Source organism: Pelodiscus sinensis, chromosome 15 (assembly GCF_052426305.1).
Source record: "Pelodiscus sinensis isolate ZL-2025 chromosome 15, ASM5242630v1, whole genome shotgun sequence".
NCBI classification, from domain to species: Eukaryota; Metazoa; Chordata; order Testudines; family Trionychidae; genus Pelodiscus; species Pelodiscus sinensis.
The window spans coordinates 4,430,330-4,447,216 of record NC_143066.1 but is presented as its reverse complement, the minus strand read 5'-3'; the positions used below and the strand labels follow the sequence as shown (position 1 = coordinate 4,447,216).

Genomic DNA, 16,887 nt, shown 5'->3' with positions numbered 1-16,887 from the left:
TTTTGTCTGGTTTGGGGTGCTCGCGATGGACCAGAGTCCCGGCAGAAGCCTGGATGGATGAGGAGCCGGAGGGGCTAAGGGTGGCTTGGGAGGGACAAGAGGAGCCGGAGGGGCTGAAGATGCCTTGTTGACTGGCATTCCTTCGATGGCTTTGTCTGGGACATGGACAATGGGACGGAACTGCAGTGTGGCCGGCTGGAGGACAAGCTCGCCACTGAAGTCCTGGGGACGAGAGCGAGGCAGAATTGCTGAAACGTGGCGCCCCACCCCAGGGGGTGCTGCAGGCCATTGGTTGATGGCAGCCCCCCCCCCCCCCCTCCGCTCCCCCGGGTGCATGGTGTTTCCTTCCCTAACCGGATGATTGGAATGGTTTCAGCAAGAGAAGGACCAATAACAAATCCTGCACTTCACCGTAGGGATATCGGGAACGTCCTTGGTGTTCAAATCTGCTGATGTGTTCAGGCTTTGGGGGCATGTGTTGTGACCCCCAGCTGTCACCCCAATTCCAGGGAATAATGAAGCAGATGGGTCGCAGCACGTGGACTGGTGCAAATTAGGTTTCCTTTTTCATTCTCGTCACCGGGCCCTTCAGCCATCTCCCAACCACAACGTTCACTATTCTAGGCGCTGTGGCAGGCCTGGATGACCAGACACATTCCTGAGTGAAGGGGAGCCGCCTGGCTAGGAGAGGAGGATGCGGCTGGAGAAGAGAAGGAGGGAGTTTCTCTTTCCTTCCCCACATTCCCGCTCTGGGGGCGTCCACTTTCCCATGCTGGGACCCCCTCCAGCACCTGCAGGAAGTCTCTCCCGTGAATCTCTCTGCCCCATGGCGCTAGTCTCGGTTGGTGCACAGAGCAGCTCAGGGACTTGAACCCAAGAGGCTGAATCCAGATCTGACACTTCTGTTATTATTTCTATTACAGTCACAACTGTAAGACCCAAAGAAGATCAGGGCCCCTGTGTGCTAGGTGCTGTACAGACCCTTAGCCAGGCCCCGAGGCGCTTACAATGGACCAGAGTCTGTGACAGAGCCAGGGCTGAACCCGCATCCCACCCCCATGCCTGTTCTTTAACCGCCAGACCAGCCTGCCATTCGTGGACCTGCCTATTGAACCGGGTAGCGAGTGATCACTTCTCTCTGGTTTCCTTGTCACAGCCTAGGGAACTTTATAGCAGGAATAGGCTACTCTATTCAATCCCATTGATTCCTCTGAAAAATCTCCACCGTTTCATACTTGCTCAGTTTTTCAGGCTTTTTTCAATAGGGCCATAGAGAAGGCCTCCAGGAGGCTAGAGTGGCTTGGAGGAAACCAGCCAATCAGGGGCCAGGAGGGACTATATAAGAGGAGCTGCAGGACTAAAGGCAACTCAATTGCAGCCGAGATGTGGAAGGGAGAAGGTCGGGGGGTGGCTGGCAGGCAGGCAGGCGGAGCCAGGGACAGTGCCCAGTGGAGAGCTGTTGAGAATGATGAGCAGAGGTAAAGCCCTGAGCTAGGAGCAAGAAACCCTGTCCAGGAGGAGGAGTCCTGAGGGCACCACTCTCTCCTGAGTGGGGAACCAATCTGAGAGGAAAGGGACATTAACAGAGGGTACTGGGAGAGGCCCCTGTTAGAGGTGTACCCTGGAAGGGGTTTGTGATTGCACGCAAGGCTGAGTAGCCGAAAGGCAGTGCAGGGACCTGTACTCGTGTGAGGGGAAGGCTGACCCCCATTACAGCCAATTGTGGTGTTTCCCATGTGCAAAGAGCCACCATCACCTCTCCAGCCAAATGACTTCTGTATTAAGAGAACAAATCAAGAAAGAACAAAAGTAAGGTCTCTGAGAGAGAGAGCGCTGTGTGTGTGTGTGTGTCTGCATAACAGGTTGCATTTGAATGGAGCACAGGATAGCAGCTCGGGGTGGGCAGGGATTTTTATGGCCCAGCACACGCAATGGACTTGCAACAGATACACTAACCCGGAATGAGGTGAGAGCTGGAAGGAGCGACCTCCTGTAACTTCCTGCACTGAGCACGGTCCCCCCCATGGGAAAGCTTGTGTCCCAAGCTGGGGCCGGGGGTGGGGGAGAGAGCAGGTAGGGGAAGAACACACTCTGGACAGTGTCCCTGCTATGGAGGAGCTATCGCCAAGCTCTCTCATCATGTTGTTCTGCCAGGATGGAGCTGGGCCGAGAGGCATGGACCGGGAGAACATCAGAGTTGCTGGTGACCGGGGGTGGAGGAGACGGTCTGGACTCAGAGCGGGTGGGTTAGCGTAACATGAAAGGAGCCTGGCCTTGCAGAGGACGCCTGACAGACCCATTCCCCCCACTTAGCCATTCTCACCCCCCCCCCCCGGCCTCATTGCAGGGGGAGGGCAGACTTTAGGCCCTGATTTTTGCTCCTCCAGGGTGGTGCTTCTTCCATGTCTCTTTGGAGCTCCTTGGGGAAATGGGGGTGGCTCCGGTTGTCCCATAGGGATCGGGACACTGACTCAAATCTCTGGCCATGCCCCTCGTTGCTGCGGGTCCCTAGGCACTGTGTGGCAATGCCTCAAGGTATGTTCTCTGCAGAGACTGAACCTGCATCTCCGAGCACAGTCCTCTGCTGTTCAAGCCAAAGGAACAGCTACTGGCTGGCCTGGCCTGCTCCTTTGGCTCAGAGGCTCCAGCTGACTCAAAGCTCATCTTGCCACGGGGGGGAACCACACTTCTTGGGTGACCTTGGGAAGCTGTGATTTTTCTGAGCCTTATCTCTATGCAGAGCATCGATGGGCAGCCAGGAACAGCCATGGGCCACATGAGTGGCCCCCGGTCACCGCAGTGGGCTGCAGCAATCGCAACCCTCCTATCGGACTCCCTGCCCCACGCATCTCTCACGCACTGGGGCACCGGAGCCCCACACGTACCTGCTCCTCCCCCTCCCTCCCAGCACTTTACGCACTCCATCCCGCTCCTCTTCCTCCCTCCCAGAGTGGAACAGCTGCCAACAGGGGCAGTAGTGGGGCGTGTGAGGGCGAGGGCAGGCAGGGGCTCCATGGGCCATAGGTTGCCCACCTCTGACTCAGACGATGAGCTATGCAGGGCCTGCAGTGATCTTTACGAGGCATGTCCAGCATGGAACTCTAGGAGGCCTTGATTTAGGTTCATGCGATATTGGTGTTCCCTGTAAGCCATGCGCTTCAGTGGCCACCCAGGAGAAATTCAGGTGTCGCCCAGCAGATTAGCAGAGCACCCACAGCCGGCAGCATGTGTTTATACGGGTGGTGCACATCTGCATATGCCTCTGTGCATACAACAAAATTTATTCCACACATGAAAAATTAGCAGGAACATTGACCACAGCAAGGATCCGGATGAGAGCAATCATCGCCATAAACTCTTCCCCATCGAGGTCAAGAGAGTATCTTTCCCCTGCACAGAGGATGGCAAAAAAAGCCAAGCATGTGCCCAGCTAGCTGCCCAGTTATCAAGGTGAGAGGCAGGAGCCCGAGTCTACCAGACCAATGGTTTCATTTACGAGAGTGAATCCTCTGCACCCACATCTCCAGCCCACTGTCTCTCTGGCTGGATAACCGCCTGAGTGGCATGCTCCCCTTCTGACTCGTGACAGACAAAGGCCTTGTAGGCTGCACCAGAATCTTTCCAGGAAGTGGCTAATACTTGGTTGCAGATCCAAGCGCTTCATTTAGAGCAATTAAACCGGAGCTCAGCTCTGACCAGCTAACAATTTCTCCCCTGAGCAGCTCTTGCGCAGCAGCTGCGGCTGTCAGCCTGCAAAATATACTTTGCGCTGGAGCGGGCATGTGGGTCGCGTAGAGATTGAATAATAATAATAATACCCGCACTCAGCATTCGCATGGAGCACTCCATCTTCCCAGTGTTTTACAGACATGAGCTAATTAAGATCAACGAGATGGAAGGGGCCGGCTCATTTCTCCAGAGCTGTTTCAGACACGTCGGCCACCTAACACAGTGGGAGACTTCACCCAAACCGCTTTATAAAACCCAGACTCTAGATCCATCTCTCAAAGCTCTCCTGGCTGAAATTACTAAGGGACTCCTGGCCCAGGTCAGTGATGCTGGCTGCTGGTAGTTCAGGAGCACACTAGCAGAAGGGTGCTTGAAACTTTGATCGGGGTTCCAGCCACACTATGGGCAGAACCTAGAGGCTGATCAATTTCATTGAGTGACAGGAGCTAAAATGCTACCGTGCGGTGACATTTCCGCCCCAGCTGGAGGGGAAATGCGTGATCTGGACTGGACAGAGATGGCCACAGAGCAGGAGTGGAGCATGCTGGGAAGGGAGCTGGCCGAGGCGGTACAAATTAAACCGAGGAGGAGGGAAACGCATGGCAGAGGAAAGGCCGGGGTGACAGTCAGCGGGGGACGCCCTGGTGCCCAGCTCTGGCAAGAGCTGGCTGAGCTGCGGCAAAAGCCAGAGCAGGGAGCTACTCAAAGAGCCAGCAGGGGCCCAGGCCGCAATAGGACAGTCCCTGTGAGAAAGTTGAAGTTACTGTCACCGCTGGGAAAGACCCCAAGGGAAAGGCCAGCAGGAGCCATTTGGGTCCTGAGGGCAGAGCCAGGAACCTCAACTGGAGCTGAGTGGAAATGTTCAGAGGGAATTTCCCAAGAGGTAACTGAGCCCGGACATCAGAAACCACGTGTGACACTGACCCACGCCCAGGTGTCAGCAGCGGGGATCAGACCTGGGAGCCTGGAGCTAAACAGACCTACTATCTGCTCGAGAGAGGCAGGCTGGCTGTTTGCGCAAGATCTAAGGGGTAAGAGCCAGCACCACCAAATTCCGCAGGCGGCGTCCTCTCCTCATTGCTTAAAGCCAGGCCAGGGGTTGGCTGGCAGGTCAGTGGGACGTGCCCGGAATGGGATTGCCCACCAGATCTCACGGTGCTAGCGACAGATTTGGGTTAGTTTCTAAGGTGCTACAGGACTGCCTGTTGGTACATCCCAGTGCATCCACACCAGCAACTCCCCGGGTTGTGGGAATTTGGGGTTGAAGCGCCCTCTAGTGGGCGTCCTGCGTCCTGCCATGCAGCAGGGTGGCCTTGTGTTCGCAGCCTGGCCGCCCAGCCAGCGCACGGGTGCCAGGCGCAAAAGCCGGGGTGTTCCCCTGACCAGATGCTTATGGGCTCCCCGGAGCTCGGAAGGAGGGGTCAGACCTGCCCACCCACAACCCTCTATCTGCCAGCAGAGCCTTGGACTGCTAAGAGCCAAGGGCAGGCCCATACGCAGGAATTTCCGGGAGAAGGGGGTGCAAGTTATGGGAGGGGCTTGTGGCTACCCCACCCCTGCGGCTCAGCCCCGCCCCTGGCCTTGCTCTTGCGGGGTGGGGGGGGGAATCAGCCCCAGCCTTCTCCCAGCCGACTGGAGCACGGGGCAGGGAGGCTGGGGCAATGCGCCGCCCCCAGCCTCACGCGTACTAGGAGGACCGGGGGGGGGGGTGCGTTCGCACCCTTTGCATCCCCCTGCATAGGGGCCTGAAGGGACTTAGCCCTTCTGTGACAGGGGCTGCCCTACAGGCGGTGGGCAGTCGGGGCCGGGGGTTCCTGGGCACGTGGGGCTGCAGTTTGTGGCACTGGCGTGACCCACTGTGACCCAGCCCTGCGGCCAGGAGGCTCTTGGGTCAGACGGAGCCAGGCCCAGCTGGTTCCAAATGGGGCGGCCGGCCCCTCTAAGAGAGGACAAGCCCATCTTGGCAGCTCGTTGGCTCCTGAGCACTGGGGCCAGGGAAGAGGCTGCCGGAGCTCGGCCAAGGGAGGCGCTCCTTGAGGGAGGCTAGCCGGTCCCCAGGGCTTGCCTGCTGGGTGCCTCACAGGTAGCCCTGAGGCAGCTGATGGGGGAGAGGAAGTCCCGGGGAGCCGGACGAAGAGGAGTCTGGACTCTGGCTGAGGGTTGATAACTCGGAGCCCCACAGAAGGGAGCCTCCTCTGGATGAGTGGCAGGGTGGGGAGGGCCGGGCGCGCTGGGGGGGCGAAGAGGCGGGTGTGACGTGAGGGTGATGCCCCTTTGCTGCACGGGGGAGGCTATCCCTGCAGATCCCCCGGGTGTAGGGGAGCCTGCAGCGACAAGGCCTTTCCTCTGGGGCAGGGGCCTCCCTGTGTGGTTCCTTTCTGTCGCCATGGCGGTGCCGACGCTGGGGGCCGGGGCAGCTTTCCGCACCGCTGGCTGATGTAGCGACTGTCATAACGTGTCCGTGCAGGCCAGGCCTGAGTCTGCAGGCAGCCTGCCCCGCTAGCCCCGAGAGAGCGCGGAGCTGCGCCCATTCAGCCCTGAGGCCGACTGCCGGTGGTTTCCGTGCCGGCCGTTAGAACAGGACCCCCCGGCTGTGCTTGGAGGGTGGGTGGGGTGCGGGAGTTCTTGGCAGCGGAGCGGAGAGCTGGTCCCGCCGATGGTGAGTCACCCGGCCCCGCGGGCTCGGTGGCAGCTGCTTTCTCCGATCCCGCCGCCGAACTTCACTTCCAGCCCTGCTCGCAAGCGGTGTTTTGCTTCAACAGGCGGGAAGTGTCACTTCACAGCCCAGAAATAGCCCCGCGCTTACACCTTCCCGGCTGTGGGGGAAAGCGCCGCGGCCTTGTGCTCCCTGCCGGGCCCAGCCCCCCCCCCGGCCCCCGGCCCCTTCGTACCCGCTCCCCGCAGGGCTCGTTCCTTCCTCTCGGGGGTAGAGAGCCCCAGGGTCAGATGTGGCCCCCAGCTTGCCTGGATCCAGCTCCCGAGGCTCAGCGCTCCATCCCCCCGGCATTGGGGAGACCGCACTGGCGCTCCAGCCCTCCTGCTGCCCCACTGCTGGCCGGAGCCCACCAAATCTGCTAGCTGGGGCCCCCCAGCTCTGGTGTGGGAGGGGACTGTGGGGAGGGTCTTTCTGCTTCTCGGCCTGCGCTGCCCAGCGCCCAGCCTCTCCCGTTGCCGGCAGTGTGCCTGGATCTCCTGAGCTCTGCACCTCCTGCGTCTGCAGCATCCCTTCGAGTCAACACAAAACCTCCTGCCCTCCAGCCGGGGCAGGCCCGGGGCTTGGTGTGTTCGGAGAGCTGGTCCAGCAGGAAGGGAGACGCCAGGGCCACTCCGTGCCTCGCCCTTTTGGATCCCCAGCCCACGTGTCAGCTGCTGCTGGGTCGCACGTGGTCCGGCCCTCGCGAAAGCCCCCCCCCACGGAGAGGATGGTCACAGCGTGACTGAGCGGCAGGGCCATGAAAGGAGCACTCCTGTCTCCTTGGGCCTTAGCTGCAGGGCCATCTGCCCCCTTCCCGGCCGGTTTCCTCGCAGCTGGCCTAGGAACCCGGGAACCGTCCCTTTACCCACAGGGCTGGGGAACCTTTTTTGGGTTGGCGGCACCGACCCACAGAAAAATCAATCGGGGCCGCGCACAAGCGAGCTGCAGAGGGGTGGCGGGCGGGCTGGAGCGCCAGTGCGGGCCCCTCAGTGCTGGGAGGGCGAGCCCCGAGACTCAGGGGCAAGATCCAGGCAAGCCGGGGGCCACATCTGGTTCCCCGCCCTTGCTTTACAGGGATGAGCCAAGAGTAAAGAAAGCAGGAGGCCCTCCCCGAAACCTCCTGCCCCCTGCCTGGCCTGACCGCCCGGTCCCGCCCGCATGCGATGGCGTGTGAGCTTGCACCTCACTAAACAGCCAGGTGGGACATGCCCCTGGGTACGGTTGTCAGATGGTTTCAACAAAAATACCGGACACACTTGCTACGACATCACAATCGACCTCCCCTCTGAGTTAGAAAACACCCGACAGTTCTATTGTCTCCGTTCTATTGTCTCCGTTCTATTGTCTCCGTTCTATTGTCTCAATTTGTTTCCCAAACAAAAAGCTCCAATACTGGACTGTCCGGATCAAAACTGGACACCTGGCGACCCTATCCCAGGGCAGGGAAAAGCTCCGGGGATCGTGGTGTCGGGAGCAGCCCAACGCACCAGCTAAATCCCCTCCAGTTCACCGGGCCTCGCAGTGGCCGCCTGGGTCCTCTCCGATCTTCCTCTCGGCCGCTCGCGGGACAGAAAGTAGCGGCAGAGCCAGGAGGGCAGTGGGGATGGCGCTGGGGACGGGCACAGGGCCGGAGCCAAGCGGCTCCTTTTCAGCTCAGTTAGAAACACGGTCAAGGCCCCGATGATGGTAACGGGCTAACGGGGGGGGGAGGAGGAGGAGTCAGGCCAGCTCCTCTACCTCTGCTAGATCTGAAAGGGCCGCTCCGCTCAGCCAGGCTACGGAGCCGTTTGTCTCCAGCCCCGGCAGGTACCGCTGAAAGCCATTTACGTCCGGCGGCTGAGCGTGGCCTGGATGGTGGCTTTCTCCCAGGTCTCGGGGGCCTGTGTCCAGCAGGAGCCCATGTTAGCCCCGTTACTAGCCAGGCCACGCCAGAGACCAGCCCTGGAAGGGCCACGCCTCGGGCTGAGGAAATCTGTGCTACGAATAATTGGCGGGCGTGAGGCTGAAGAGCTGCCCATCACCTGCCTTTCCCTGGAGCTAACTACCCTTCTGGGGCGTGATCTGCCTGAGCTTCTAGAAAGGCACCGCGAGCGGGGGAAAGAGAAACGAGAGCCAGGAGCCAACAGGCACCATTCGATAACCCCGGCCAGCCCCTCCCGCCTTTCTCCGGGACGGTACACAGCGCAGGCCGGGTTACCGGCGGTAACGTGTGGCTGTCGGGCTGTCTTCTCCTCCCCCGGCTCAGACCATCACACCATGTTCTTTGGGCTGGGGCCAGCTCCAAGCACCACGCCGGTCGGTTACGCCTGTAACCTGAGTCCAAGGGAGCCGCCTCGTTTAGCCAGGAAGGCTCGGAGGCCGGCCTGAGCCAGGGAGTGATCCCACAAGGCCGCTTCTCCCATAACCTGCCCTCCCAACCGTGGCCCCTGCCTCCTCCCAGAGCGACGCCGGGCCGGGTCCTACACAAACAGCCGGCCGGACGGCCATCAAGGTGGCACAAATGGGATCTGTGCTGAAGGAAGGAATCCCACAGGTTCCTGCGCTGGGCCAGTCCCGCAGCGGGGTCTCGGCGGGTGAGCGGACAGGGGGCCGGCTGCAGCAGACCGCAGGCGGGGATGGCGAACGGCCGGGGGGCTGTAAACAAGGCCCAGTGGAAGAAGACTCCGTTGTTGCTGTGATAAATCAGGCCCAGATCTCCGGGGAGATGACGCAAGGCTGGGCGAACGCGAGCACCCAGCCCCACGGCGCCGAGGCAGCTGTAAATAATGCCACGCGGGAGGGGGGAGGAAGAGACTCGTAATTACCACGCTGTCAGAATCAAGCGGAGAGCTAATGGGGCCGGGCTGCGCCGAGCTGCCTGTCGATTACACGGGCTCTGAGTGTCCGGACCAGCGCTGGGGACGGACTGAACGACCCCCGGGCAGTAACCCTGCTTCCCGGCTGCCCCACGGGCCTGCACGGCGGCCAGGGCTCGGAGCGACCGGCCTGACTGGGGATGTGAAATCCCAGTGAAAACGTTAACCGGCCGCACGCAATGCTGAACTGATTCGTCGAGATCCCGCAGGGGCGGGCCCAGCCGGGCTGGAGCGGTCCCCCCCACCGGCAGCAGGACACGGGCTAATGCCCCTCTCCCAGTGCAGAGCCCAAAGGGGCACAAAGGGGACACCCCAACAGCTGGGCCTGCCACTGCTGAGCAAAACCACAGCCAAGGAGCAAGCGGTCTGGAAGGTGACAGGCTACCTGCCCTAGCACCAGCCTCTGCTGCCCTGAACCTCCTTTTCCCCTGGAAACCCAGCTTGACTGCTGCTGGGGGGTAGCCGCTCGGGGGGGCCCAGGCCAGAGCTCCAGGGGGCCTAGCACTGCGGTAGCAGCAGTGGGGCGGCTCTCCATGTTGTCCCGGAAGCCAGTCCCAAGGCAAGGCCCCCGCGCTCGGCCCCGCCGCAATTCAGCTTCAGGCCCTGCACGGCAAGGGGTGGGGTTTCCCAGGTAGCGCAGAGAGCTCCAAATTCCTGGCGTCTGAGCCTGGCTCTTTGCCAAGTCGCTCCCTGCTTGGTGCCTCAGTTTCCTCACAGGGGCTAGTGATGCCGACTCTCCCTGCAGCACCCTATCGCCTGCAGCGCGTGGCGACAGAAAGCCAGCTCCCGTCTGGGTGTGACCTGGGGGAGGCGGCTGCCTGGCTGCTCCCCGCTTCCCTTCCGTCGGCCTGTTGAAATTTAAACCATTGCCAGGTGGGAGAGGTTGTGGGGGGGTGATCCCAGGGCCAACCCGAGCCATCGGTCATTACATTCTGGGAAGGCAGCCAACTCCGGCGCCCTGACTCCCTCCTCCCGCCCTCTGCCATCGCCACCTGCTTCAGAGAAGCTGTCACTGCCCGGGGGAGGGGGGACATGCTGCTCTGCCTGGGCCAGGGAGCAGGTATGACCCACACGCCTCCTGGGGGTGTGCACTGTCCCATGCAATAGCACCCAGACCCCTTACAGAGAGTGAATTGATCTGCTCTACTATCTCAGCTGAGCGGATCCTGCACGAGCCTCCCGAGGTCGCAGGTTCGATTCCGGCTGCTAGGAGTTTGCAACAAGCTGCTTACAGCCAGGCCAGGCCTGGAGAATACAGCGGGCTGCAGGGTGGGGGCCAGGCCCTTCCCTGGTGCACAGAGGGAGATGGGGCTGTGCAGGAAGGCAGCAGTTGCCCAGACGGGGAGGGTCTGCCTGGTATGGAGGCCGCTGGCTGAGCGGCATGCTGGCATACCGAGCCCTTTACTGCAAAGGGCTCTTTGATGCCAGCAGCACATGGGGTACTAAAGGTGCGGGCAAGAGGCCCTGGGCACAGCAGGGTCTAGTGGGTACTGCAAGGGACTTAAGAAGTTGGTTCATATACTGCGCCCATCATGGTGGTATCTGGGAGACAGGACGCCTGTGTCTGGCTCTGTCACTGACCTGCTGCGTGAGCTCAGGCAGGTCTGTGCCCTAGACTCAGGGGCTGGGTGCCACCTGCCCACCGCCCTGGTTCTGGGCTGCTCCGCTGGCAGATCCAGCCCTGGGCGTGAGTTAGAGCAGCCTGGATGCTGTTCTAGCTAACGGCAGCCCCCTTCTCCAACCAGTCCCCTGCCCTTCCCTACCCCACCCCAGGGGACAGACACATGGAGGATATAGGGTTGTCTATGTTGCCCCTGCACTATAGGAATTCCCCGAATTCCCTGAGGGGGGGGCAAGACCTCCCCCGGTTTCCCTGAGCACATGCTCGGGGCGGGGGCAGGATTGGGGAAAGGATGGAGGCACTCGGGGCTCATGGGGGAAGGGGCGGCCGGGGGGCTTTTTAAAACCCCCCGTTGGTGAGGAATTTCACACACACCTCCCCAAGAAGCGAAGCCTCCTCCGCAGCTTGGCCCCCGGCCCGTGGGAGGCGGATGGGGTGGATGGGGTCCTGGCTCCGGCGAGCAGGCTCGCCTTCCATGCCATCCGTGCAGGCGGGGAGCCGGGGCCGGGTGGCTGGCAGGCGTCGGCTCTCCCGTCCCCAGGCACGGCCGGCCGCTCTCATTTTAGGCCTCGCCGCCTTGAGGGGAGCAGGGCCTGTTCTGCTGAGTGTGGCCCTGGGGTGCTGAGACGGGCAGGGCCCTGAAAGTAGAAACGCCCAGCTCAGCTCCTCAATGCCTGCCGGGGACCCTGCCTCACCCAGCCCCTCCCATGGCCCGAGTCCTCCTGGGCAGCGCTGGCCTCCAAGCCCAGAGACCAGGGCCTGCTCTGAGCAGCCGGGCCATGGCAGGGGAGGGATCCGCCCCACCGGCCCCTGTGCGCCCCACATGTCCTCCCTGTGCTTGGAGGAGCAGTGGGGCCTGGCCCCAGCTGTGCCTCTCCGACACTTTTCCAGTGTGGCAGCTGGCCAGTGCCTGAACGTGAATCCCCAGGAAGGGGCCAGCTGCGCCCTGAGGCCCTGGAGATGGGCAGAGATGCTGGATCGCTAGGCAGGGGCGGCCGAGTGACGGGCGGGGAGGGCAGGATGGGAGTGGCCAGGGGCTGTGTCAGGACTGAGGGGCACTGGCGGAGCAGGGTGTGGGGGGAAGGGCCCGATTCCTGCCTGTGCCAATAGCTCCCCAATATCCCGGGGACAAAGTCTCCTTTGTGTGTGGGGGGGGGGAGGGAGGGGTCAGCCAAGAGCCCAAGGAAATGGAGCAGCAAAATGATGATGAAAATAAAAGGAAGCAGCCCCCCCCACACACTCTGCTTCCCCCTCACACTGGAGCTGCCCCTCGGATCAGGCCCCTGTGGGGAGGAGCAGGCAGGCTGGGGGGAGGCTAACGGGAAATGGCAGCGAGAGGCAGCCCCCCTACACCTGGTCCTGCGCCGGGGAGGAGCCACGCGGGGAAGGCAGCTGCCTGCGTTCGCACCTCGCAGCCCTGCCATCTGGCTCCTCATTGGGGCGCAGGGGGCTGGGACACGTGGCTTGGCAGGAGGGGAGAACCGTTCCCAAAGCAGTGAGAGCACAAGGGAGGGGAGGCCTGGGGCCTCCGGCACAGGGATACCTCAAGCCCAGGGCCTGCTCTCAGGGGACACCCCTGCCCCCTGGACTAGCTCTGCCAGGCCAGGGAGCTCCGGAGTTCACCGCCGCCTGCCTGCTCTCCTTCCCCCGGCTCTGTGGGAACCGCGGAGCCCCGAGAGCAGCACCGGGTCCTTCCGCCCCCCGCTTGTCGCCGCCTGCACGAGCAGGGCCAGAGGCTGCTCTCCTTGCCACGGGCATCCGCCCAGAGTAGCTCCTGGCTTTGCCACGTGGGCCGGGGCCGCTGCGCCCAGAGACGGAACAGGAACGCAGCGGGCAGGGCGGGGCCCGGGCAGAGGGGTCACGCTAACCATTGCTGTCGCTTTGCTCCTGACCGGGCTAGGGTTGCCAGGTGGCCGGTATTGACCCAGACAGTCCAGTATTTTCGCCTCCTGTCAGTAAAAAAATTCAGAAAATACCGGACACCTAAAATGTCTGATATTTTCTGATTTTTTTTCCCAGCCAGGAGGCAAAAATACTGACCACCTGAAAACCCTAGCACTCGGCCTCCCCCCGCCCCAAGCCCTGACACCCCCAGCCCTTCGCCCATGGACTCCAAGCTCATCTGGTTCCGCGGGGAAGCTAAGTTCTGGCTTGAACAAGAACAAAAACACAAAGTGGCAAAAAGCTTAAAGACCAAGCGGAAGCAATGTCTTCCCTGGGTCTTAGTGCTCAACCGCTCCCTGTTCCTATCCCTGTTCTAACTCTGCACTCACTCTGAAAGGGGCCATGCTGTTTTAATGCTGTTTTATTATTTAACTTTTTTTTTTTTTTTGCTTAATAACTTTGGTCTCCCCTCCCCTTTTTTTTTCCTCAACAGAATTTTTTCTCTGGTGGTTTTTTTTTGTGGGGAAGGGGTTTCAGTAGTTTTGGTTCAACCATCTGGCAACCCTAGACCGGGCTGGGGGAGGGCAGCTCACTCCAGTGGGGGCTGGGTGGACTCTGGGATGGCTCAGCCTGGTGCTTGTTTTGGGGGGGAGGCTGGATCTCAACCCCCCAGTCTCCCTCTGAGGTCACCGGGCACTGCGGCCACTCAGTGCCTTGGGGTCTCACATAGGCCCTGGAAACCGGTGCCCTGATTGTTAGAGGCCATGTGTGCAGAATAACCCCCTGGAACCCCTGGCACCTCCCAGCACCAGGCCTCACGGGCAGGTCCCCTGTGAGCCCTGGTGGCCAACAACCCACGCAGGCTGAGGACTGGCAGGGCCTTCTTCCGCCACCAGTGGCCCTGCTTCCCGGCCCCTCAGCACCGCCCGGCCAGGGCAGCCCTCTCCTGAGCCCTGACCCCGACCCCCTGCAGGGGCATTACTCAGCCCCCAGCTTTGTTTCCATTCCTCACCTTCGCCGCCTCCAGCCGGGGCTCTCCTCCCCTCGCCCCAGTGAGGGGGAGCAGGGCCTGCTCGGAGGAGGCTGCATTTCCCCTTGCCCCCACCCCGTAAACCCACCGCCAGCCCCAAGCCTGGGGAAGCCAGGCCAGTGCTGGGTGGAGAACACGCAGCCTGGCACGTAAGAGGCGCCCACAGCGCCCTGGGAAACTCCCCTGCAAGCTGGCGCCACGCTGCTCATCCCCCCGGCCGACCCGGCCCTGTCGGGGGCCAGGACCTTCCAGGGCAGAGGAGCCCCTGAGCAGAGCTTCGTGCCACAGTCCGGGGGGCGGTTTGCAGGGGCTGCCTGTGGGGAGAGGACCGGTCCCCACGCGGGTGGGCTTCAGCGTGGAGGAGGGGAAAGGGTGGGGTCTCATCGACAGGCTGGCATGGAGGCTCCCGGGTAAGACGGCTGGGGGCTGCATGGAGGGGAGGGGGCTGGCCAGAGGTCAGAGCCCCTCCCCTGGTCTCAGGCCCGTCTGCCTGGGCGCTGCGAATGGCGGGAGAAGCGGCTACATCCCTGGGTTGAGGCTCAGCACCTCTCCATGCCCCTTGGCCAGGGAGGCCCCAGGATCCGGGCCTGAACAGGGACGGGACGGCGCTCGCCCGCACGGCTCCCTGTGACTTGCTGCATTCGATAAATTCCACGGAGGACGGGCTCTGTCAGCCACGCCCAGACGCGAGCGATCCCCAGGGACACGCCCCCTGCACCGAGACAGATGTGCCTGTGCACAAGCACTCCCGCACGCCTGAGTGAGCCTCCCCCGACGTGCACAGGTGCACCCGGACAGACTGCGACCGGCACGCACAGAGACACACCCACCCAGGCACTTCCGTCCAAACAGCTCTGCACACACAGAGATGAGCGTACACACACACACACACACACACACACACACACGTTCTCTCTCCTGTGCTACACACACACACACACACCCCTTCTCTCTCCTGTGCTACACACACACACACACACACCCCTTCTCTCTCCTGTGCTACACACACACACACACACACCCCTTCTCTCTCCTGTGCTACACACACACACACACACCCCTTCTCTCTCCTGTGCTACACACACACACACACACACCCGTTCTCTCTCCTGTGCTACACACACACACACACACACCCGTTCTCTCTCCTGTGCTACACACACACACACACACCCCTTCTCTCTCCTGTGCTACACACACACGCACACTCCTGTCCTCTCTGGTGCAGACACACACCCTGCTACAGACACACACACGCTTCCTCTCCCCTCCTCTGCAGTTTGCAGGTCCCCCTGTTGCAGCTGGAAAGGGGCCCTGGTGGAAGCCGCGTCCTGAGAGAAGACGAGGCGCTTGCGTGAGAGAAACTTTGGCAAAGTGAGGGTTTCTGGGCCCGTTCCTGAGCTCTGTCCTGCGAGCCGGCCTTGCTACCCCCTGCCGCTCACGCCTCCCTCCCCCAGATCAGCTGTGCAGCCCCATCCGCTTCCCGCCCACATAGGCCCACCCCCTCCTACAGCCCCTGCCCAGGCTCCCAGCAGCTCGCCGCCCAGCCCCTTGCTGGCCCTGGGGGCCACGGCTGGGGGAAGGGACAGCGGGCAATTTGGAACTGACCTGTTCAGCTGCAAGGGCTGCAGCTCCTCTTTCTGGAAGCAGACGAAGCAGAAGGAATCCATCTCCTCGCTCCCACATCCGGGGCACCACGGCGGGGGCAGCTGCAGGCTGGGGCAGGCCGCACGGGTGTTGGCATCCTCTGGCCCCTCACTAGGCTGCCTGGAGGCTGGAGGAGCCAGGGTCAGCAGGTCCCCAGGCTCCTGGACCAGTTGCCAGGAGGCGTCATCGTCTGCTTTGTCTCCCAAGTTGCCCGTCGCGCCTTCCGACGGGGAGAGCTCGCGGCTCTTCCTGCCCCGTGCCCTGCGAGGGGACCCTGTGCCCTCGGCCCTGCGGCGGGGAGCCCGCCCGTCAGCACCGGGCTGGCCCGGCCCCGCCCAGGCGCCGTGACTCCTGGCCCACGCTGTCCTCTCCGCGGCCAGATGGCACCCTGCACTCTGGCTCCTGCCGGTGGCCGCTGCGGTCGCGCTCTCGCTCTGCAGGGACGGACGGGGCTGTCCCTGTCGGACTCCCTCCTGGGGCAGCCGGGGAAGAGCCAGGAGGGCCCAGGGCTCAGTCTGTGGCCTGAGGTGGAAGACCCGCAGCTGAGGTGGTTAGGGAGGAAGAGCCAGCACGGAGCCTCCACAGCGTCCTGCTGCTCCTCTCAGGCAGAGACACGGGCGCTTGGCCGCCCATCTCCAGGGGCCGGAGCCTGGCTCGGCGGAGCTGGTGTCCCTGGTCCGGCAGGGAGGGCACTGGAGCCGGAAGGCCGATCCTAGGTGGGCGACTTTGCCGCTCAAGCCGCCCTCAAGAAAGTTTCCCCTTCCTCCCGTCGGCTCAGCAGCCAGCCTTGGCCGTGGCTTGGACGGCTCCGTGGGGCGGGGGCAGCAGTGGGCGTGGGGGAGCTGAACCGCCGGGGCAGCGTGAGGAGCCGGCGCCGGGGGAGCAGCCCGGGCCCGCGGGCACACGCGAGCTCTCACCAAGAAAAGTTCTGGCCCTGCCAAGACACAGCTCTGCGGGGCTTGTCTGGATGACAGAGCAGCCGGCTCGCTCTGACAGATAAACCAGCGTGCGGGTATTAATAGCTCCGGATTCATGCGGAGAGATTAACTCTTTCGCTGCCAGCCCCCAGCCCAGGCTCACGCCAGAGAGGCTGGGCAGGGCAGCTACGGCCCCGGGCTGTTCTCTTTTGGCTCGCTCGGGGCTGCCCTGCATCATGTCCCATCCGATGCAGCCCCCAGTGCCGTTCCTCTAGCCAGCTGGATGGCTCTGGTTCCCCCTCCCCAGGGTGGCCAGGGCCTAGGCAGAATTGAGCATCACAGCCCTGGCCCTGGCTTCCCCCTGCTTAATCCAGCTGCTTTCCCTTTGCTAGTGTCCGTCATCTCCCCCTTCCCCTCTGTGCCAGGGAGCCAGCCCCTGTCCCTGGGTGGGGCTGGGCTGAAGACACTCGAGCTCCAACTGGCTCCTTCTGGCTGGGTTTCCCCCCAGC

General features: G+C 62.4%; 1 protein-coding gene across 1 annotated transcript in view; it reads right to left on the bottom strand.

Annotated features, from left to right (window-relative positions):
- Positions 1-16,421, bottom strand: part of SBK1 (SH3 domain binding kinase 1) — a 49,446-nt gene extending 33,025 nt beyond the window's left edge. Inside the window, exon 1 of the mRNA XM_075899058.2 lies at positions 15,423-16,421. Within this exon, the coding sequence (XP_075755173.2) occupies positions 15,423-15,484 (62 nt within the window). The 5' untranslated portion in view covers positions 15,485-16,421. The remainder of the gene's footprint in view (positions 1-15,422) is intronic.
- Between the last annotated feature and the right edge of the window lie 466 nt (positions 16,422-16,887).